The sequence below is a fragment of the Castanea sativa genome, chromosome 2 (assembly GCF_040712315.1).
Source record: "Castanea sativa cultivar Marrone di Chiusa Pesio chromosome 2, ASM4071231v1".
Classification (NCBI taxonomy): domain Eukaryota; kingdom Viridiplantae; phylum Streptophyta; class Magnoliopsida; order Fagales; family Fagaceae; genus Castanea; species Castanea sativa.
Genome location: NC_134014.1, coordinates 38,092,595 through 38,115,803, shown reverse-complemented (window position 1 = coordinate 38,115,803; position 23,209 = coordinate 38,092,595). Strand labels below are relative to the sequence as shown.

General features: G+C 37.1%; 2 protein-coding genes across 2 annotated transcripts; both read left to right on the top strand.

Annotated features, from left to right (window-relative positions):
* Positions 1-16,337: 16,337 nt before the first annotated feature.
* LOC142625302 (uncharacterized) lies at positions 16,338-16,919 on the top strand. Its single transcript, XM_075798984.1, has one exon. The coding sequence runs from the start codon at positions 16,338-16,340 to the stop codon at positions 16,917-16,919; it is 582 nt and encodes a 193-aa protein (XP_075655099.1).
* A 1,774-nt stretch (positions 16,920-18,693) lies between these two features.
* Positions 18,694-20,205, top strand: LOC142625301 (uncharacterized). The gene is made up of 2 exons (XM_075798982.1): positions 18,694-19,788; positions 19,843-20,205. Exons 1-2 carry the CDS (start codon positions 18,694-18,696, stop codon positions 20,203-20,205), a joined length of 1,458 nt encoding a protein of 485 aa, XP_075655097.1.
* Positions 20,206-23,209: the final 3,004 nt, after the last annotated feature.

Below are 23,209 nucleotides of genomic sequence, written 5' to 3'. Positions count from 1 at the left end.
ACAATTTAAATAAAGACAAGGTTTGCATTAATCTTTGATTTTCTTGAAATTTTGCAAAATTTTTTTATCAATAACTTTTTTTTTATACATAATTTTTATGCCACAAAAACTTGAAATTAAAACATTTGTTTGATGATATAGCTATTAATCTTTGACACTTTTGAAGTTTTGCAAGCATTGAGGATATAATAAAAACATGCAATCTAATGGTTAAATTTTCAAAATTCACATCCAATAAAAAACATATATTAGGAGTTTGAAAGGTTTTCCTCTAAATTAGTTTGGAGAGAAACTTTTTCCATTAAATTTTATGTCAGCAATTGCACAAAATCAAACATAATGGAGACAACGATATGGTGATGTAGGGAAAACCAATGGAAAAACCAGTGCTAGTGAAACCTTCTATTAGGATCTTAGGGCATATTTGATACATCGTAATAGGCATTGTAATGTAATAATTATTCATAATATTCATATAGCTTGAGTATTATGTAGTTTGGTTATATTTTTATTATAGAGAATAGTTATTCTTTATGAATAGCTATTTTTTAAAATAAGGAATAACTACTGCTCTTTAAAATAGTTGTAATAGTTATTTCTTAGTAGGTGTAATAATTTTTTAAATTGATATATTTCCAAATAAAAAAATTTTCTATATGCACATAATAGATATGAAAATAAAAATTACAAAAAATAATCAATCTCTCTCAAAATTGTTTTTAAAAAAATTATCTTTTAGGAATATAATTGTAAAATATATCTTAAGTTTTGTTCTAATGTTACAACTCACAACCAAACTTATAAATATATTTAATTATTCCATTATTACACATTTTATTTCTATTAATAAAGACTACCAAATGTGCCCTTAGTGTGTTGGAATATTCCAAGTGAAGTTTACGTGTAATTAGTGAGTACTTAATTTTATTGTAACAAGTACATATGTGGGTTAATTTTGAAGGGTGAAGAGGTCAAGAGATGAAGATTTGAACTTCAGTCTATTGAATCTGATTGAGAGAAATTAATTGTAAGGGTCAAGCAAAGTGTCAGATAAGCATTTTGAAAATCAATTGCATTGCAATCTCATATCTCTCTCACCTCCAACCTTGGTTGAGTGAGATTGTCACAACCTGAGACAAATTTTTTTATTTCCTTCTTTGTTGTACCTATCCTTATACCTCTCTGTATAATTCTCATTTCCCACAAAATTTGTTAGGACATATGTGATTCATGTTAGGAACATATGTTAACATTTTATGTATTGACTAATCCTTTGACAAAACGCATTTTACTTGTAATTGGGTAGATCTAGGATGTGCTTAATGCTTCAAAAAACAAGGTTTCATGTTCAAGTGTTAAAGTCATGCAAATCTGTCCAAGAATCAAGTGAAGAAGTATTGTTCATTAAATCTTGACAGCTAGTATCTATCGAGATTTAAAAGAGCTGTTTTGGCCTAAGGCTCGACAGCTGCTCGACAGCTAGGGTATCTGTCGAGATTTATGAAGTTCAGTTTTTCAAAGTTGATTTTCATCCAATCTGTGAATGTATGTTTGAGCTTTCTTTTCTCAGAACCCTAAACATATATAAGGATTATTTTAAGGGCCGTCTAGGATTGCGCGAGTATTGAGCAAAGTCTTGTTCATGCAAATTGTGACCAGAGACAAAATTTTCCCTAGTTCATCTTGAAGAAGCTGTTGTGTTTTTACACTGTAGGGTTTTGTGACCAAGCAACTTCATGATTTTCATTGTGTAATGAACAGAAGAACTTTGCAACCAACATCCTTCTCAAGTTAATGATCAAGTCGCGTATTGGGATCCGTGCATCTATTGGTTAGTCAAGTACTAGGAGCCGTGCAATACAAGGAGAGATTGTCACTACAGAACAAGTCCAATTGGGTATTGAGGTAAGGGTTTAACTGTAGGTTTATATAAGGTACTAGAATTCCTTTACTTGTAAGTTGTAACTGCTTGTTTTGATAATAATGAATTCTCGGAAGCGGTAATCTTAAATTCACCTTGTGGGGTTTTTGCCTCAGAGATTTTCTCCATTCGTAAACAAATCACCATGTCAATTTATTTTCCGCTGCATATTTATTTAGTTGGTGATTTGTTTGTGTTACCACGTACATTGCATGTTAAATTAATTGATTAATTAATCAACTAATTCATCACAAATGGTCAATACATTCTTGGTCTATCAAAATTCAGTACCCAATTTCCCGTATTGAAGAGCTAGAGAATAATCTAAAAACCTAGTGCAAAAACCGAACGTTCTTTCTACCTTTTCCCTCTCCAACTGTCAAATTCTATAAGAGGAGATTAAAACAAATAGACACAAAGATTCCTTATTGTTGTTTGGTTTTTTAGAATCATATATTGGAATAGTCCCAAAATATCTAAGAATCCTTGGTGTGGCCAAGGAGACTTCTTGCAATTGGCGGCACATTTCGTGGTGGAATTAGTTGCTAGCAAGAGCTGGAGGCTCAAGTACAAAGTCATTACTTAGTTTTGTGGATTTTGTAAGTGATTTGTACTATAATTATACTTGTTTAGTAGATTGATTGGGATTTGTTGCTGTGTTTCTATATCCACGCAAATGTTAATTGGCAAAGTACATTAACAATTGAGCTTTATTTGTTAGTTTGCTTAAAATTGACATAAGCTATAAAATTGTGGTCTAAACGGGTGAATCTTACCTTCCCTAATTAATCAAATCCACTATAATAGGAAAAGTTTTACAATCTCAAGAAAAACATTTTCCTAGACTCTACATCTTGTAGATAGCTTACAAAGAAAACATTTTGATGCAACAAAACGTTTTCACTCTTCAACCATATGGATTAACTTCACGGATTTTGCACCCGTGATCATGACTTGAACCTCCGACCAACTACAAGAACCTTTTGAAGGTTTTCTTAATATTGGCAAATTTGTGGTGGGTTCTATGGCTATATTTTCTTCACCAACTAATCTTCAGTTCTACCAACCAACCATGCAAACGAAGTTTCTCTCTTTCTAAAAACCTCTTCTAGGTCAACTTATAATTTTCCTCTTTATATCCCAACAAATATGGTTTGAATTGAGCTTGAAATAGACATGCTATTGGGACTTTTACGTTGCTAATTTGCACGGTCTTGACCTATCAAGGTGGAGTCGAGGTAGCTTGACCAATCGAGAGGAATTGTAGTTGCAATCAAGCAAGCTGTCGAGGAGGTAGAAATTTCTCTTTTCTTGAATAGTTCTTGAAAAAGTTGTGTTTTTAACTTGATCTTCAATTACCATTCTAAGACACATGCAAAAAAATCAAAATCAAAATAAGAAAACAAACGCACAATTTAACACATAATTTGACTCAATTTGCCAACACTAATGCATATAGATCATCCAACAGAATCATCAAGTTTAATGCATATGTCAAAATATTGAAACATGGTTTTAAAACTTTTCATTTCTTATAGTAACTACTCACTGGCTTGATTATATCTCGAAATTGAGTCAAATTAGAAGAGTGAAAATAGGCAAAATTTTGAGTTGCACGTGAATGCCAGCACAGTCTGTTCCAACTTCTAACACCTTTTTGAGTTGCACGTGACAACAACAGCTATAAGCAAAATTTTGCTAATACAGATTTTAGTTCTTAGTTCAATGTAACCAATCTCATCTGCCAACAAGCGATGTCTGAGCCACCAATATCTGGGTTGGAAAGGAAGTAGTAATTGACAGCTAAAAGCATTCACGTATGTATGGTAATATTGTTCTTACCCCTATCACTATGTAACGCATCTCTCATTCTCAGCCTCAAAAGTCGGTTCTGTAAGCTAGGTTCAACACAACAGAGTATATCAAAACGTAAGAAAAGTTAGAAGGAATATTAAAAACTAGGTCAAAATGTAGAACTTACTTTCTAAATTTCACTTCCCCCTTCTCCTATATATATGTGTGTGTGTGTGTTTCTTAAAAAAAAAAAATTTCTAAATTTCACTACTTTTCATTTTAGTTCTCTAAGTTTGTATTTATTCATTTCAGTCTTCTAAATTTTAAAACTCTTCAATTTAGTCCTCCATTAACTTGTCACCCATTGTTGCCGTTAAGCCCCCAAAATGGCGTCGTTTTTTGGACTTATTTTAATATTTAACTTATATTTATTTTTTAATTAAAAATTTATTTTAAAAAACCCAGAAATTAAAAGAACCCAACGATGTCTATTCCTCCATCATTTGAAGAACACGAAATAGAAACTGCGCCCACCAAAATCCTTAGCCTAACTTAATAACTGAGAGACTGAAAGGGAGAAAGATAGATCAAAAGGGAGAAGGAGAGATAGAGATCGAGAGGGAAAAGGAGAGTGAGAGACCAAGAGGGAGACAGATCCAAGAGGTGTTTTCGACGGCTTGCTTCAGGTGCACTCGAAGGCTTTGCGGCTTTGCTTCAATCTGTCTCTCCCTTTAGCTCTCATGCTCTCCTTCTCCCTCTCAGTCTCTTTATCTCCTCCCTCTCGTAATCTCTCAATTTCTTTCTCTTTCTCTCAAACTATCAACTTAGGGATTTGATTTTGTGGGTGGGGTTTTTTTTTTTTTGGTTCTTCAAATCCTATTGGTTGTTATAATTTCTGGGTTTTTTTTATATTAATGTTTTTCAAATTAAGAAATAAATATTAAATTAAGGCCAAAACAATGCCATTTTGGGGGCTTAACAACAGTAATGGATGACAGATTAATGGAGGACAAAATTGAGAAATTTTAAAACTTAAAGGATGAGTTTTGTATTTTAGCTTAAAAACTATCTACTCTAAATTAGCACAAAAAAATTAAGATTGTATTAAGTCTTTTGAACACTATCTTGTCTAACTGACCAAGAAGGTTCTCGTAGTCATCTTCATGGAATTTTGTAATAATATTTTTAGTTGTTTTGAACTTTGATACATTTTTTATTTTTTATTTTTAGTTTTTGGTGAATTCGAATCTGCTTAACGAGTCATATCATATCATATACTATGTAATAAAAGATGAGTTTAGAAGCCGTGGTTGCACTAAGTGGCTGCACCAAATTGCAAAAAAAAAAATTTTAAAATTTCAAAAAAATAAATATAATTTTTTTTTTGTTCTTATCTTCTTTTCCTATAATTTCTATATTGATAAAAATCTTAATTTGATTATAATCCAAACTTTACATCTAATCCTTTTATTATTATAATTTATAAGTTGATAAAAAATTTTAATTTGATTATAATTCAAAATCTTCACCTAATATATATTTTTTTAATTATATTACTACGTGTTAAAAACAACAACATTATACACCTAAAAAAAAACAGCAACAATCTTCATCTATTCCTTTTTTAAAATGTAAATTATATTACTTTATGTAAAAAAAAAAACATAATACCTGTAAAAAAAATAAAATAAAACAACAATGTATTCAATAGCAAAATCTTCCTCTTCACACACGTGACTTATCTATATATATAATAATAAGTGAAGCTGAGAGTAAATCAAATTAGAATTCCAAATTAGAGTTCCAATTTTGTGTCATGTGTCCTAAATTATTTATTCTTAAAGAGTTTTATTTATTAATTTTAGAATAAAATGTAGAACTACATCATAAATATTCATCCAAGTGAGTTATTAAGTAAAAAAACCAAAGAGTTTAGAATAAATGAATCATAAAAACAAAAAGTGTTTCACAATAATTTAAAAAAAATATATATGGACAATTTACATTTTATATCTAAGAATATCCTTACAAATTTTTTTAAAAAGTTAACAAAATATAAAAATGACTATCAATAATATTTAAATTATATATAGAAATTTTATTATGCATCTTATTGTATATCGTTAAGAGTATTCATGCATATGTATGAGATTACAAGCTAGTTTTTGAAGTAATTATTGTAATATCTTATTAATTCTTAATTATCAACTTTTCTTCCATTGGTTTATCACTTATTTGGATAAAGTTATGTTGATAACAACTTATTCTTCTTTGAGTATTTTTTTTAAATTTACTTTAGGTTTTAATTTCTACATTAATTGATAATTAGCTTTAAGAAAAAAATTCTATCATATTTCCTTAGTTTTTTTTTTTTTTTCTTTTATGCTAGTTCATATCAACATTTTTTTCCTTTCATACTATTCATATGACTTTTTTTATAATTCAAATTGCATCAATTCTTTTTAACTCAAAAAAAAAAAGTAAATAAATCACCCTTTTTTTTGGGTAAATTACACTAACCTACCCTAAGGTTTGGGATAATGCTAAACACATCCAAAGGTTTTAAAAAATGACTAATTTGGTCCTTAAACATTAACACCGTTTGTGCACCATTTATTAAATCCTTTTATTTAGTATTTAATTTTCATTTTCTTTGCTTTTCCCTTCAATCTTCATACTAGAAAATTTCTCTCTTCAAGCTAGAAAAATTCTCTCTCTCAAGCCCAAGCCACAAGGTTTCATACTCAAGTAAATGACCAACAACTCTGCCACCAGAACTGTTTCAGAGCTAGTTCACCCACAAAACTCACGCCATACAAGGATGGTGGATGGCGATTAGGTCGGGATCTATGAGGATGGTGACAGCGGTTGTTGGGTTGAGACAAGTGGTGGGTAGCAGTGGCAAGGTCACAATCTGGAGCTTGCCATCATGGGTATAGATTTTATTTTTAAGATTTGATTTGGGTTTGAATATTAAATCATGTGATGTTCGATGGTTGATATTGTTTGGGTTTGAGGAGGATGGATGGGTAATGATAGGCGGTGCCGTGGTGGACAACAGTTGTGGGTCTCACGATGCTTGCCATTGTGGGTACGGGTTTTTATTTTGAATTTTTTTTTTATTTGGGTCTGTTTGAAAATGGTTGATTGGTTGAATTGATCTATGTTTCCTTTTGGAAAAAAAAAAACATTAAGTCAACAATTTTCGATCTCAATTCTAGCGAAAATAGATACAAAGGGTGCCTTTTGTTTTTAGTTTTTTGGGTCTTTCTGGAGAAAAGAAGTTTGGGGCTTATTGGGATTGAAGGATGGTTTGAAGTTCTGCCTTTCTTGACTGATCGAGAATTAGGCTCGACCAATCGAAAATTGCAGGCACAGTTTTCTGCAGAATTTTTAAACAAGCCCAAAGCTTGCGAAAACGTTTAGGGTTTCATCTAAACTTCTCCACATATAAAAGGGAAACCTTAGCCACGTTTTGAGGGTGCTAAAGAAGACTTGTATGTTACTCTTTGTGAAATTTGAGAGGTTTTGTACCTTCTAACTACACAAGAATCTACTGGAGCCAAAACTTCAATCAAGCGTTGGTAGAAAATAGTTGCTGCATCAAGATCATTATTGAGGTTGATCTGAAAACTTTAAGTGGGATCTCAAAGTCACAAGTAAGGTGGCTTGTGTTGCTGTAAATCCAAGAAGAGAAGGAGTCCGTGGATTCAGAACTTGCATGTGGTTGTGTTAGTAAGTTACTACTGGAGGTAGCATTAGATTTAGGGTTAAATATTTTGTAAAAACTACAATTCTCTTATAGTGGATTTGGTTTACCTTGAGGATAGTTAGGTCAAATCCTCCCCAAGTTTTTACCTTGAAACGGTTAGTTTCATTGGTTTTCCTGGGTCATCATATCGCGATGTTATTTACTTTTCCGCATTTTTGCACATTATGATTTATTTGAGTTTAACCTAGATCTGAAAATTAATCTAAGTAATCACTTGGTAAGAAAATAGATGGTGTAGGATAAGTGTTTGTCCAAAAACAAAATACTAACGTAAGCTAAGAGTAAAATTGTTACTTTATAAAATTTAAAAAAGAAGAAGTTTATACAAACACTTATTGTTACCTTATCCAAAGAAGTAGATAAGATCAAAAACTTGTTGCAGTTTTGTGCAGCTACTTGGCTCAACAATATTATATATATATATATATATATATATATATATATATATATATATATATATTCAAAAATCTAAAAATATTTTTGTAATTTGGTGAAGCCACTTGGCATAATCACGGCATCTAAACCCAACTTTTATTATATAGGATATGATAAAAAAAAGGGATAAATTATATTAACCTACCCTGAGATTTGGGATAATACCAAGCACGTCCAAAGGTTTAAAAAAAATGACCAATTTGGTCCTAAACACTAACACCGTGTTATGCCATTTGTTGACTCTCATGACTCATCCAAACAATTTTCTAATTCATTTTGTTCCCCATTTCTTCATTTTCTCTCTTCTTTGCCCAAAACATAAACACCACCTCATTCACTCACTCTCAAGCTTAAACCAGTATCAAAGGATATACATGACCATGTATCTAAGAAACATACAGAAAAATGAAATTAAATCTGTATTCATTTTCCAAAACCAAACCTAGTCTCATTTGGGGAAACAAATTTACTGAGGATTCAAAAATAAAAACAAAAAATCCATGGTTTTGTTCCGATAAATTTCTTTCACTCTTTCTCTTTATCATTTTCCCAACAAAGCTTAATGAAAACCATCCTTCAATCCCAATAAGCCCTAAACTTCTTTTCCCTAGAAAGATCCAAAAAAAACTGAAAACAAAAGGCACCCTTTGTATCTAATTCGCTAGAATTGAGATCGAAAATTGTTGACTTTATGTTTTTTTTTCCAAAAGGAAACATAGATCAATTCAACCAATCAACCATCCAACATCACTCCTCAACAATCTAATAATGTTAACTATTTTATTGGGATAAAGTAAAAAAAAACTAATATATAAGTGATGTAAACTTCTTGATTCCAAATTTTTTATGTAAGTGTCTTTCTACTAAAGTTTACAATCCTTAGTTCTATTTTTGTCTTTTGATACTTAGAGCTTGTAATTTAAAAATATTAATTTCAACAAAGTTTCTTTGTGTGTATATATTTATGTGTATGTTGTAGTAAATTTTGCTTTCAATTTTTATTTATTTATAAATTTGGGTAGTTTTTAATTTGTAAATTCGGGATGACTTCTTGGGGTAAAAGTAAAAATATTAGGCCAATTTTAATCATAATTCGTGCAATAGTAGGGTGTTAGATGTTGATATTAATTTTATGCTTATTTACATTGATTAACAAATGATAAGACATCAATTTCCACAAGGTTCATCATGTTTAGTGTTGATACTTAAAAATTGTAACTTAAGATGTTAATTTTCCCAAAGTAGAAGGTCTGTGGACCCAGCATAACTAAGGTTCTATTTAACAAATGATAAGACATCAATTTCCACAAGGTATGTGGTCCGAGAACCATGCATCACCAAGTTTCTCTTTGATACTTAAAAATTGTAACTTAAGATGTTAATTTCCCCAAAGTAGAAGGTTTGTGGACCCGGCATAACTAAGGTTCTGTTTAACAAATGATAAGACATCAATTTCCACAAGGTATGTGGTCCGAGAACTATGCATCACCAAGTTTCTGTTTGATACTTAAAAATTGTAACTTAAGATGTTAATTTCCCCAAAGCAGAAGGTCTGTGGACCCGGCATAACTAAGGTTCTGTTTAACAAATGATAAGACATCAATTTTCACAAGGTACGTGGTCCGAGGGCCATGCATCACCAAGTTTCTGTTTGATACTTAAAAATTGTAACTTAAGATGTTAATTTTTTCAAAGTAGAAGGTCTGTGGACCTGGCATAACTAAGGTTCTGTTTAACAAATGATAAGACATCAATTTCCACAAGGTATGTGGTCCGAGGACCATGGGTCACCAAGTTTCTGTTTGATACTTAAAAATAGTAACTGATAAACCCAAATAGATATTCACAATTTGAAACACGAACGACAAAAGTGCTTTTTATTAGTAATAATACCTTCGAAGGTTGTTTACATTTCATGGGCGTTGTACACTTTTTTCATCTAGATCAGCTAGTCGATATGACCCTATGCCTGCTACAGAAATGATCCGATATGGTCCTTCCTAATTTGGTCCCAGCTTTCCCCAAGCCAGGTTTTTGGCCGTACCCACAACTTTTCTTAACACTAGATCCCCGGGAGCTAATGGCCTTAGCTTCACATGGGCATCATACCCTCGTTTAAATAAACAAATGGGTTTTGGGCTTGATCAATTGGTACCAGTTTGTTTTTGTCATTGGGCCCCTAAGCCCACGAGACAGCCTATACTGCAGAGGTCCGAGGAGTTGTCCGAGGATGAAGGTCTCCTCGGACAAGTCCGCCAAAGACCCTGGGATTTGCCAAGAAGGTTAAGGGCAGAATCCTGGAAAAGACTAATGGGTAAGAGGGTGATCCAAGCACCCTCTAAGATGCAAGGATATAAGATAAATATCTAAGGAAAATGCTGCTACCTCCACATTAAAGACCCTGCATCTACCTTACTAGCCGCATTAATGGGGAAATGACCCCTGAACAGTATAATTCAGCTCTCTGGCTATGATTCAAAGACTTTAAGAAGGTGGCGGATGGAACAAGTATCTAAGAGGAAAATTTGTATGACACGTGGAGGAGCCAGTGTAGAAGAAGCATATAAGGAGGCAAGAGAGAGAGAGAGAGGAGAGGAGGAGCATTTTTCTGCAAGACAAAAATAGGAACTAAGGATTGTAAACTTTAGCCTAGAAAGAGAATATTTATTCAAACCATCCTCAGCTTACGTCCGAGGAGATCTATTGGTTATATTCATTCATCATTTGTACGAATTGTAACATTCCAACCTGTTAGTCGAACTTCCAACATCCCGAACCTAGATTTCAAATCTATACTCTACAAATTTTATTGTATAAGGCTCATTGGGCTTGAGCCCAACATTCGTTTTTGGGTTTGGGTACAATTGTACGCTTACAGTAAGTGTCTTTACTTTTACTCTAATTCTATTTTTTTTTTTTGATGTTTAGAAATTTATATTGTTTGTAATTATTGAATTCAAAGTTTCTTTGTGTGTATATATTTATGTGTGTGTTGTAGTAAATTTTGCTTTCAATTTTTTTATTTATAAATTTGGGTAGTTTTTAATTTGTAAACTCGGGATGACTTCTTGGGGTTAAAGTAAAAATATTAGGTCAATTTTAATCATAATTCGTGCAATAGTAGGGTGTTAGATGTTGATATTAATTTTATGCTTATTTACATTGATTAACATAAACATCTTAGCATGTTTAGTGTTGATATCAATTTGACACTTTGAGATGCAAGCGAGTCATTATATATAAATGTTATTATGCCAATATGTTATACTTATTATTTGTTGTTCCCCAGCCTATTTCACCTTATTTGTTATTTTAACAAATAAAAGTTATGTCTTAGTTCTACCGGGTATAGCATTTTTCTCCAATTGTTAATTAGTGTTCCTCAAATAAAATTATTCATATTATAATTTTATAACCAAAACTGTGCAAGGTACGTTTATTACTAAGAGCTTTTAGAAATTTAAAACTTGACATTATCTATAAAATAGTTTTACTATTTTATTTATTATTATATTTTATTATATTATCAAAATTTTATTTTTAAAAAAAATTTATATATAATTCTTTTATTAAGTTTACATTTTCAGATTATATATATATATATATATATATATATATATATATATATATATATAATTTTTCTTTTCCTATAATCTCTAAGTTGATAAAAATCTTAATTTCATTACAATCCAAATTCTTCATCTAATCCTTTTTTTTTTTTTTTTCGTGTAGTGTATTATAAAAAAAGTAACAACTTTTTTTTTTTTTAATTACTACACTGCACGCTCTAATGCATCATTAATTGCAATTTTTTTTATTTTAAAAAATATATATAATTTTTCTTTTCCTATAATTTCTAAGTTGATAAAAATTTTAAATTGATTACAATCCAAATTCTTTATCTAATCCATGAAATTCTTATTTAATTTTAATTTGATTACAATCCAAATTTTTCATCTAATCCATTTAACAAACTAGTTTAAGTTTAAGTAAGATTCTAATTCTATTTGTTCTTATTGACTTATTTGGATAAAGTAACAATAAGTATTGTATCATTTTTTTTTATAAAGTAACAATTTTACTTTTAGCCTAATTTAAACTTTAATTTTTTTTTTGTGTGGATAAAGTATCGAATGATAGCTAATATGTATTAACATTAACTTAAACTTAATTAAAAAAATCTAATTTAGATAACGTCAAAATAAAAAAAAATTAGGATAAAGAAACCATATATATATATATATAAACTTAAAATGATGACAAATTTTGAAAAAAAAAAAAAAGACAAATTCAGATCCATGTAAGTTTGAAGAAAAGCATACAAATTTTGTTTCATGATATTGACAAAAAATAATATACGAAAAAAAAAGAATAAATCATCTTATGCATTTAGAAAACAAACTTATTTATTGCACTCTTTTAATAAGTTATATATATATATATATATATATATGCATTTTATAATACCTTAGTTTCATACAATATAAATTTATTATATAACTTAAAATTAAAGTATTTATTTATTTTTATTATCTATTCTATTATCTAATTTTAAGTAAATTAATAACATAAAAAAAAACTATTTACATATGAATTTTGATTAAACCATATGGGCGTAATGCCAATTAATTATTAAGTTTAAATTTTATCAGGCCATGGTCTAAAACCATTGGTTTGCTGTTTACACTCTCCAATACTAACATGTAATACCAGCAGTTTACAAACTAATTAATAGAGCCCACCACACACCATACTGCCTCTTAAATATTCAATTTCAGAAAATTAAAGCCATTAAAAATAAAATAAAATAAAAACCTTGCGAAGAGCCACCACCTCCAACCTAGAAAACGCCGCCGGACTTCCCTACTCTCCTACACTCCCTTTCGCCATACATATATACATTGGACAGTTGACAAGAGTATTTGGTCGCAGAATACTTACGAACATAAAAGGCCAATGTTGTTCTTAATATTTGGGCTGGTCTTAGTTGTGCCCAATGGATAGAGAGCCTATCCATTCCACCTAACCCAATAACGTCCCTTTCTTCTTTTTGTTTGGTACATAGGATCCGTTTGAATAGAACTTATTTCTGAAAACTGAAAACTGAAAACACTATAGCAAAATAATTTTTAAATGTGTGAATAGTACCGTGAGACCCATTTTTAATGAAAAAGTTGTTGAAAAGTGGAGTTGTGGGACCCGTGAACAGTGCACAAATGCACTGTTCACTGCTGAAAAGTCAACAATAGACTGAACCAAAAAAAAAAAAAACTGAAAACGTGGGGCTTCAAAACGCAACATGAAAACGTTGAATCCAAACGGGCAAATAGTTCCAAAAATTTCAAACTAAAATTTAAAATTTAAGAATATTACAAATTAAACTTTATAATTTTCCAATTTTAAATTGGATTTGTTTTGAAAATGGATAAGTTAACAAATGGCGGGCATTAGTTTAAAAAATATTTTTTAAAAAATTTATGAAAAAAGAAAAAAAAATAACTGATATTTTTACAACTGTTTATATTTCTTATAAAAATTTTATTAAAACATAAAAATTTCCAAAAATGGCTCATTAATAAATTCCTAAGGAAATCCGCTAACCAAACCCTTTTAAAAATCATATCAATTTAAGCCCAGACCTTTCAAGTATGAGCCTATGCCCTTACCATAATTCTAACTCTGTTTTTTATGTTGTAACTTGCCAGGCTGGCTCAACTATTTTTGGGGCCTTAGGCGAAAATTTTAAATGGGGTCTTTTTATAATTAAATATTAATCAAATAATATATATTATGTTCATTTGTAATATTTTCACCCAAACTTTCTGTTGTGTTTTTTCTAATATTAGTAACAAATTTATCTATAGATCCTTTTTGAGATTCAATTTGTTGTTCAATTTTTCTCTTTTTTAGAAGTTTTTTATATCCAGATAAATATTTTCTAGTAGACATTTATAATGAGAAAATATTTATAAATAAATAAAACACAATTTGTAATTAAAAATGATAATTTAACTAAAAATAAAATTTAAAATATAGAATAATAGAACCTGATTATTGCAATTTTTTATAAGCCGTGACCGCTTTAAAATTTAAACCTGCACAAATAAAAATTAATTTAATACATGATTTGATAAATTAGTATCACTATAATACAAATGAGTTAATATAATATATATTAAATTATTAATTGTTATAATAATTTATAATAATAGATAAAATGTGGGATAAAAAAAAATAAAAAAGGTGAGAAACCGTGTAAGATGGGCTGTGCAGTCTGTACTCCTCTAAACAAAAAAAAGTGAGAAACCCTTCCTATCATCCATTCATGATTCATCCTACGGCTAAGTTTAAAAGAAAAAATGTGTCCTATCACTACTCCTATCATGGCAGAAAATGATCCAGAGAGGGTCAGAGGGGCAGATAACTATAAAGAAAAGGTGTCCCATCCCATCAAACAATTGTGTAGACGTGTAGTGAAAGTGTGAAACAAACTAAATATATATATAATTTAAGTTAAATCAACAGAAGACTCAGAGTCTTTCAGTTTCGGAAAAACAAAGAGAAAGAGGGAAAAAACTGAAGAAGAATAACTTTGGTAATGGTATCTAGTGACTGGTACGCTGGAATCAACCAAGAAAAATTTCAACACTGATTGAGTTTATGGAAAAAAATCGAGATGAAGATGAAGAAAAGAAAGGTAAGACCGAAAGAAAATAGATGGAGAGGCAGAGAGATAGAGAGATGAGAGGTTTTTCTTTTGTTTTCAAAATTTATAATATCCATTTTAGCATATTTCAAAACAATTATGTTGTATTATTAATGAATTTGTCTGGTATTAATATTAATTTTAGTATATTTCAAGAATGAGTTAACAAATTTGTCTCTTAAAATTTAATTTTGTTAACTGAAGTTTGACTATTTTTTTTTCCCTTTTTAATCTTTTGTATTTTAGGATACAATGGGATTTTTTTAATACATTTTATTAACAAATAAAAGTGCGTAAATTTTTTTTAATTAAAATATATAGATAAATATTTATATATATAATTTTTTTTTTTTTTTACAAGTGAGGGTCTTCTTTTATTTGGGGGTTGTACGAGCCTCACCTCCCGTCAAGTCCAATCGCCCTAAGGCCCATAAAGACTAACTCTTATAAGAGCCTCGCACTGATCACACATGGTAATGCAAGTGCGGTCCGAGGGGTTTGACCTCGGAGTGCTCAAAGCAACCTGTGACGTGCCCCTGCCGAGCACAGAACTTGCATGCGGGGCTGGTCCCAACGCCACTATCATTTTCTCCTTCCCGTCACCAAACATCCACTTAGGTGAAACGGTATTGGACCTCCCTTCCATTACCTAGGGAACGCCTTTGCCGAGTATCAAATCCAGAGGTGGAGCCAGTTTCAATGTCACTCCCATTTTCCTTCCACTCCCAACTAAACCCCCACTTATGGGTAATAGTATTGGACCCTTCCTTCCACCCACTAGGGGAATAATCATGACCGTTCCACTAATTTTGGCTATAAATAGGCAGGGAAGATTCAGTTGAAGGGGTTGACAATTCTAGAGTGGAGAGACTAGAGAAAGTAATACTAATCATCCCCAAGAAAGAAAGAGGAGTGTTAGTGGGAAAAGAGAAGAGACTCAGGAAACAGGCCTGCCGAGCATAGCGCCACCCGTAGTAGGAAATCCAAAAGCCCACTATACAAATAGATTGTGAGCTCAAACTCCTCTGAGGCCCAGCAGCCTTATTTTGGAACGCACAATTGGCGCCGTCTGTGGGAAACTCTTGCGTAGCTGTGGTGCTATCTTGGCACGCTCGCAAGAATGTCTGGAGGTGCGCAGGGAAGTCATGCAGAGAGTGGCACTAGAGGGCCGTCACGGGGGTCTACATGGCGAGAAAGGAGGCAAAAAAGGCAAGAGGACAGAAGTCATGAGGAGGTAGAAGAATCCAAGCCCGGAGAAGGGTCGTAACAAACCTTTCGGACAATGTCTGACGCCTCGACAGAAGAGACCAAGAGCTTGAGCAGAGGGATCAATAGCTCGAGCGCCTGCGCAGGACGGTCAGGGATTTGGAGCACGGGGTCGACGCAGGAGAAGGGACCAGGAAGAACGAAGGGAAAGGTCAATAAGCGTGGGGAATCGTTGTGAGGCAAGATCTCATCAATCTGGGTCTTGTAGGCGCCACGACCGTTCGCGGGAGTATGCAGACCGTGAATCGACTTCCCCCGACGCAGAGCGACCACGTAATGCAGCCATGGATACCATGAGCTGAGCATTGCGTCAAGCTGCCCGGTCTCCGCTTTCTAGAGATATCGAGAGCGCGCCCATGCCGAGCTGATTTGCACGCCCACCGTTCAATTCCTACACGGGGAAGACAGTCCCAGTGGAACATGTAAGCCACTATATTCAGATGATGTCCTTACACTCCTATAATGATGCATTGATGTGTACGGTTTTCCCCTTGAGCCTTAGCCCCACTGCTTTGAGGTGGTTCAACGGGTTGAAGAAGGGTTCGATCCATAGTTTTTCGAAACTGATCCAGGAGTTCGGAGTATGGTTCATGACTTGCACCCGGGTGCCGCAGCCCGTAGACGCGTTGCTATCAATGAAGATGGGGGTTGGAGAGACCCTTCGCAACTACGTCAGTCGGTACTGGGAGTTGTACAACGAGATTGACGGGGGTAATGAAAAGATCGTGGCGAGCACCTTTCGGATGGGCCTACCTGAAGAATCCAGGTTGAGAGAATCCTTGACCCTAAAGCCTCTCGAGGATATGAGGCAGTTGATGAGGCGTATCGAAGAGTACAAGTGCTTAGAAGACGATCGACTGCAGTCCAAAGGGAAGGAGCCAATAATCAGTTATCCTCGAAACAACGGCTTCAACCCCAGACACAGGAAGGATTGGAGAATTCAAGAGGCCGGCTCGGCGGTTGGGGGAGTCAACGCGATGTTCAAGGAGCCTATACACCGCATCATTGATAGGATAAAAAAATGAGCCGTATTTTAAGTGGCCGAACAGGATGGCCAGCAACCCGTCAAGGAGAAAACAGAATTTGTATTGCTCCTATCACAGGGATAAAGGGCACACCACAGAGCAGTGTAGGGTGTTAAAAGATCACCTGGAACAGTTGGTGAAGACGGGGCATTTGAAAGAGTTTCTGGTGGAGACAAGGAATCATGAGACCGGACAGGCTAATCGGTTGCGTCGAAACCCTCTTCCACTCCCTTTGGGAGTGATAGAGGTCATCCACGCCGCACCAAGGGCGGTTAGAGCACCCACAGCAAAAGGGGTGTTGATCGTGGTGTTAGCAGAAGGAAGCGCGAGCGAACAACCCCCGGGTAAGAAGTCGAGGTACAGTAGACAACCCATCGCATTCAACGACGACGACCTGGAAGGTACTACTCAGCCCCACCATGATGCTTTAACAGTCATGGCCCGAATAAGGGGTTTTATAGTGAAGAGAATAATAATAGATCAAGGGAGTGGTGCAGATGTAATGTACTCGGACCTATACAGGGGGCTCGGCCTGAAATAGGGGGACTTGTCCAAATATGATACACCTTTAATGGGATTCGACGGGCATATGGTGATTCCAGAAGGGCAGATTTTGCTCCCAGTTATCATGGGAGGCAGGGAGGTAATGGTGATATTCATAGTGATCGCCTCTTTCTCACCATACACGGCAATATTCGAAAAGGCGTGGATACATGACATGGGGGCTGTGCTATCCACCTTGCACGTAAAAGTCAAGTTTTGAACTGATGAAGGGATTACAGTAATAAGGGGTGACCAGCAAGCGGCCAGACAGTGTTTGGTAGCCGTAACAATCAAACAAACAAAACATAAGGAATCAACCGAGAAGGCGCCCTATAGCAATTACAGCATCCCCAAGTGGAGGGGACCAACGTTGCCGAGGATTTGGTAAGCGTAAAGATCTTACCGGGAAGTGAAAGGAGTTTTCAGATAGGGGCAGGCTTGAATGATGGGGAAAGGGTGCAGCTACTACTGTCCTCATACAAAACGTGGATGTGTTTGCATGGAATCCATATGAAGTGCCCGGTGTCGACCCCGAGTTCATAGTTCACAAGCTGAATGTGGATCCTCTGTGCCCCCTCAAGAAACAGAGACCGAGAAGGTCTGCTAAGGAGCATGTGGAAGCCGTCAGACAGGAAGTTGGGAAGCTAAGAGAGGCGGGGGCCATAAAGGAAACATTCTTTTCGGAATGGCTCGCAAACACGGTGGTCGTGAAAAAGAAGAGTGGTAAGTGGAGAGTTTGTGTTGATTTTACCGATCTGAACCGAGCATGTCCGAAGGATCCGTTTCCAATGCCGAAAATCGACCAATTGGTGGACGCTACGTGCGGGCACCCGAGAATGAGTTTCCTCGATGCTTTCTAGGGCTATCACCAAATTTCCCTAGCCGCCGAAGACCAGGAGAAGACGGCATTCTTAACGCCCGATGCTAACTATCACTACACCGTGATGCCGTTCGGTTTAAAGAACGCGGGAGCCACTTATCAACGAATGATGACGAGGATGTTTAGGGATAAGGTTGGACGGACCGTGGAAGTATACATTGACGACATGGTGATAAAGAGCAAGCAAGAAGGACAGCACATTGACGACCTGAAAGAAATGTTCGAGATACTCCGATGACACCGGCTGCGCCTCAACGCCGATAAGTGTGCATTTGGGGTTGGATCCGGCAGGATCCTAGGTTATTTGATTACTAAACGGGGGATCGAAGTCAGCCCAATCAAATTGAATCCATGAAACATCTCAAACTGTCGGGCAATCCGAAAGAGGTTCAAAAGCTGACTGGTATGCTGGCTACTCTTAACCGATTTATTTCCAAGTTCGCTGATCGGTGCGAGCATTTTTACCAACTTCTGAAGAAGTGGAAGGGGTTCCAGTGGGGCGAGGAGTGTGACAGAGCCTTCCAAGATCTAAAGGATTACCTTGGGCAGGCACCAAGGTTGTCAGCCCCAAAACCAGGAGAAGACTTGTACATGTACCTCTCAGTATCTGAGCATGCAGCAAGCGCCGTACTACTAAGGGATAACGGGGCACAACTCCCAGTTTATTACATCAGCAAGACGCTAGTCGACATTGAGACCAAGTACTTACCACTAGAAAAACTGGTGCTGGCACTCGTGCATTCCACCCGAAAATTACCCCACTATTTTCAGGCCCACACAGTCCACGTCTTGATCGAGTACCCACTCCAGTCATTGTTAAGGAGATCTGACTTTATGGGAAGGATAGCCAAGTGGGGGACTCGGCTAGACTCCTTCGACATTAGATACAAGCCGAGGAACTCAGTGAAGGGCCAGGTACTTGCGGACTTTATTGCCGAGTTCTCGCCGAGAGGTACGGACATAACCTGCGTAGTAGAAGTCAAGCCATGGAAGGTGTTTGTGGACGGAGCATCTAATGCGGCTAAAGCGGGGGCAGGGATCGTGGTCATCACCCCAAAAATTCTGAAGCTAGAACACTCATTCAGATTAGGCTTCAGGGCTTCTAATAATGAGGCCGAATACGAGGCTCTGCCGGCGGGACTAAGGGTTGTCATGGATCTGGGGGCAAAGGAGGTGGAAGTATACTCGGACTCCCTCCTCGTAGTAAGTCAGGTCCAAGGGAACTTCGAGGCCAAGGATCCCCGGATGATAGAATATCTGCGGTTAGCAAAGCAGATGATGGGTAACTTTGGGACAGTCAAGATCGAGCGGATAGCCCGGGGACAGAACCGACACGCCGATTCTTTGGCAACTCTAGCATCATCAATAGCTGACGAGGTACCTCGGCTGATCAGGGTGGAGTTGGTGCCCGAGTCAAGTATTGCCGCCAGGGCACTGATTCTACAGGTCACTGAAGCCGAGAAGTGCTGGATGGATCCAATCATCGACTTCCTTTCATAGGATCGAGCCCCGAAAGATGAGAAAGAGGCAGCCAGAGTACGGCAAACTTCCGCTCGGTACTGGTTATCTGCCGATCGGAAGCTATATCGCAGATCATTCGAAGGGCCATACCTGCAGTGCCTTCGCCCTAGCCAGGCTAAAGAACTGTTAGCTGAACTGCACGAGAGAGTCTGCGGTAGCCAAGTAGGGGGACGCTCGCTGGCACACCGAGCAATGACCCAGGGTTTCTGGTGGCCGCAGATGAGGAAGGCAGCTACCGAGTATGCTCAGAGATGTGAACAATGTCAAGTGCATGCGCCGATGATCTACCAACCGGCCGGGAACTTGAACCCAATTTACAGCCCGTGGCCATTCGCCCGCTAGGGGCTAGATATAGTTGGACCATTTCCCCGAGCAACGGGCAACCAAAGGTTTGTGTTGGTGGCAATAGACTACTTCACAAAGTGGGCAGAAGCTCAGGCACTAGCCAACATCTGAGACGTCGACGTTAAGAGATTCGTATGGAGGAACATTATAACAAGGTTCGACGTGCCGGAATCTTTAATATCGGACAATGGCCTGCAGTTCGATAGCAGGGCTTTCTGGGAGTTCTGTGAGAACCTCGGTATCCAGAACCGATACTCCACACCAGCCTACCCATAGAGTAACGGCCAGGTAGAAGCGACAAATAAGGCTATCGTGAGCGGTTTGAAGAAAAGACTGGAGGGCACCAAGGCTAGATGGGCTGAGGAGTTGCCAAGCGTCCTATGGGCATACCAAACCACTTCGAGGAGATCCACGGGAGAAACGCCATTCTTTCTGACTTATGGGGCGGAGGCAGTCATCCATTCTTAAGTAAACCTGTGTAGCGCTCGAGTTGCGGGATTCGCTTCTAACGAGAACGAGAAGTTGATGGCCAAGGAGCTGAACTTGCTGGAGGAACGCCGAGATGTGGCCACCATTCAGCTGGCAGAGTATCAATAGAAGCTTGCTCGGAGGTACAATAGAACTGTCAAAAGGAGGGAGTTCGCCGTAGAAGATCTGGTACTCCGAAAGGTAGTGGGGAATATGCGAGAGACGAACGCGGGAAAGCTAGCTCCGACCTGGGAGGGGCCCTACCATGTGACTGCTATTGCCGAAGCAGGGGCATACTACCTGGAGGATTTGGAGGAAAAACCGCTCCACCGGCCATGAAATGTTTGCAATTTGAAAAAATTTTATTAGTGACCAGACACCCTCTAAAGATATAAACTTTATGTAATCTTACATCACTGCATGTTTAATACGAAGGCATTTATTCAGCTAGATTCCCCATTTTCTTATTTCAAGTTTCTTATTTCAAGTTATTATCGCCAGGCAAGAATTATGATGAGAATCGCGAGGGTAAAGGCAACTCATTCACGGTAAGGACAGAAACCTGCCATCGGTTCGATTCCTATCACCGAGAAGGTGAAAACCTTAGGCTATTTTATCTAAGGACAAAAACCTGCCCTCGGTTCGATTCCTATCATCGAGAAGGTGAAAACCTTAGGCTATTTTTATCTAAGGACAAAAATCTGCCCTCGGTTCGATTCCTATCACCGAGAAGGTGAAAACCTTAGGCTATTTTATCTAAGGACAGAAACCTACCCTCGGTTCGATTCCTATCACCGAGAAGGTGAAAACCTTAGGCTATTTTATCTAAGGACAGAAACCTGCCCTCAGTTCGATCCCTAACACCGAGAAGGTGGAAACCTTACGCTATTTTTATCTAAGGACAGAAACCTACCCTCGGTTCAATTCCTATCACCAAGAAGGTGAAAACCTTAGGCTATTTTATCTAAGGACAGAAACCTGCCCTCAGTTCGATCCCTAACACCGAGAAGGTGGAAACCTTACGCTATTTTTATCTAAGGACAGAAACCTACCCTCGGTTCAATTCCTATCACCGAGAAGGTGAAAACCTTAGGCTATTTTATCTAAGGACAGAAACCTGCCCTCGGTTCGATTCCTATCACCGAGAAGGTGAAAACCTTAGGCTATTTTATCTAAGGACAGAAGCCCGCCCTCGGTCCGATTCCTATCACTGAGCAGGTGAAAACCTTACGCTATTCTCACCTAGGTACAAGGACCCGTTCTGGGCATGGCCAGGGACACTGAGCGTCCTGTAATATAAGCCGCTACGGCTTGAATTCAAAGGGGCTACTCCCGGCCCCCAAAAGCGAGAAAGTAAGGTATGATGGCATTTACCAACAACGTTAACATTAAGAAAGTAATCATGTACAGGATCGGCAGTTACCAAGCAAGCGACAGGGAAGCACAAACGACATTTAAACGGCACTAATTAAAACAACAATATGTAAACGACATTAATTATAACTGTCCGGAAGACCGGGAAATCGTTCCATCGCCACAGCCCGGTGATTTAGGCTCATTAAACGTCCAAAAGGAAAAATAATAACAGTAAAAAAAAAAAGAAAAAATAAAAGAAAAGAAAAGAAAAGAGACAAAAGAAAGGCTAGGTCGTCAAACGACAGGGTCAGTTGGTGTGGGCGAAGGGACAGGCTGCTCAGTTTCGCTCACGGTTGTTTGGATTGTCGATGGGACTTGGTCTGGTGCAGCTTCAACCCCAACACGGACGTTGCTTGTAACCTCCGGGTCAGTTGCCTTCATGTGAGCATCAATATCCCGCACGGGGTCGATCATACTCGGAGTCTCCTCCTCGTCTGAAGCCTCGGTCCGACTCTGAACGATAGGGGAAGGAGGGGCCGGGTAAAGGATCTGCTCGGGGTTCCACAGCGGAGAGTCCGCGGCCACTCCTATCGCCTGAAGGGCAGCTAACCATCCCTCCCCGAAGCCATGGTGCCGAGCTTGGTGAATGATCGGCTCCGCGGAGTTTTCAGCATCCGAGAAGCCGACATTGTACCACTTTTCCTCATAGGCTTCGAGGGACTCCTTCAAGCCGGTGATTTCATTAGCTTGGGCTAGACTCAAGCTATCCACCGTCGCTAACTTGAGCTCAGTCTCCCCTAGCTTCGCCTCCAAGAAGGTCAGCTTTCCCTTGGTGGCCTGCCGGGCATTCTCGGCATCGATTGCTTTCCTCTCCGATGCCGCGGTAGCCTCCCTTTTTTCCCTGGCCATGGCCTCAGCAACGACCTTTAGCGCCTTTTCCCCCTCCAAGGCCTCGGCCGCATCCTTCAACCGCTCGGTCACAATGTTGGTCATCTGCGCGGCCTGGAGATAAGATAGTAGCCAAATGGTGAAATTAAAAAAGAAAAGGAGAAGACCACTCAGTACAATGTACACAGTCAAGGGGAATAGAGCGTTACCGCGATGGAATGCCATTGTAGTCGCGTGGCAAGTGTCTCATCATCGCCCTGCGCATAATAATGGACATCCTCGGGCAGCA

What these genes read in the sequence shown, in the direction of transcription:
- LOC142625302 (XM_075798984.1), top strand. Translation starts at nt 16,338, where the DNA reads ATGTCCTTACACTCCTATAATGATGCATTGATGTGTACGGTTTTCCCC.
- LOC142625301 (XM_075798982.1), top strand. Translation starts at nt 18,694, where the DNA reads ATGAAACATCTCAAACTGTCGGGCAATCCGAAAGAGGTTCAAAAGCTG. An exon ending in CCAGGGCACTGATTCTACAG is followed by an intron (nt 19,789 to 19,842) that starts GTCACTGAAGCC and finishes TTCCTTTCATAG; the next exon opens with GATCGAGCCCCGAAAGATGA.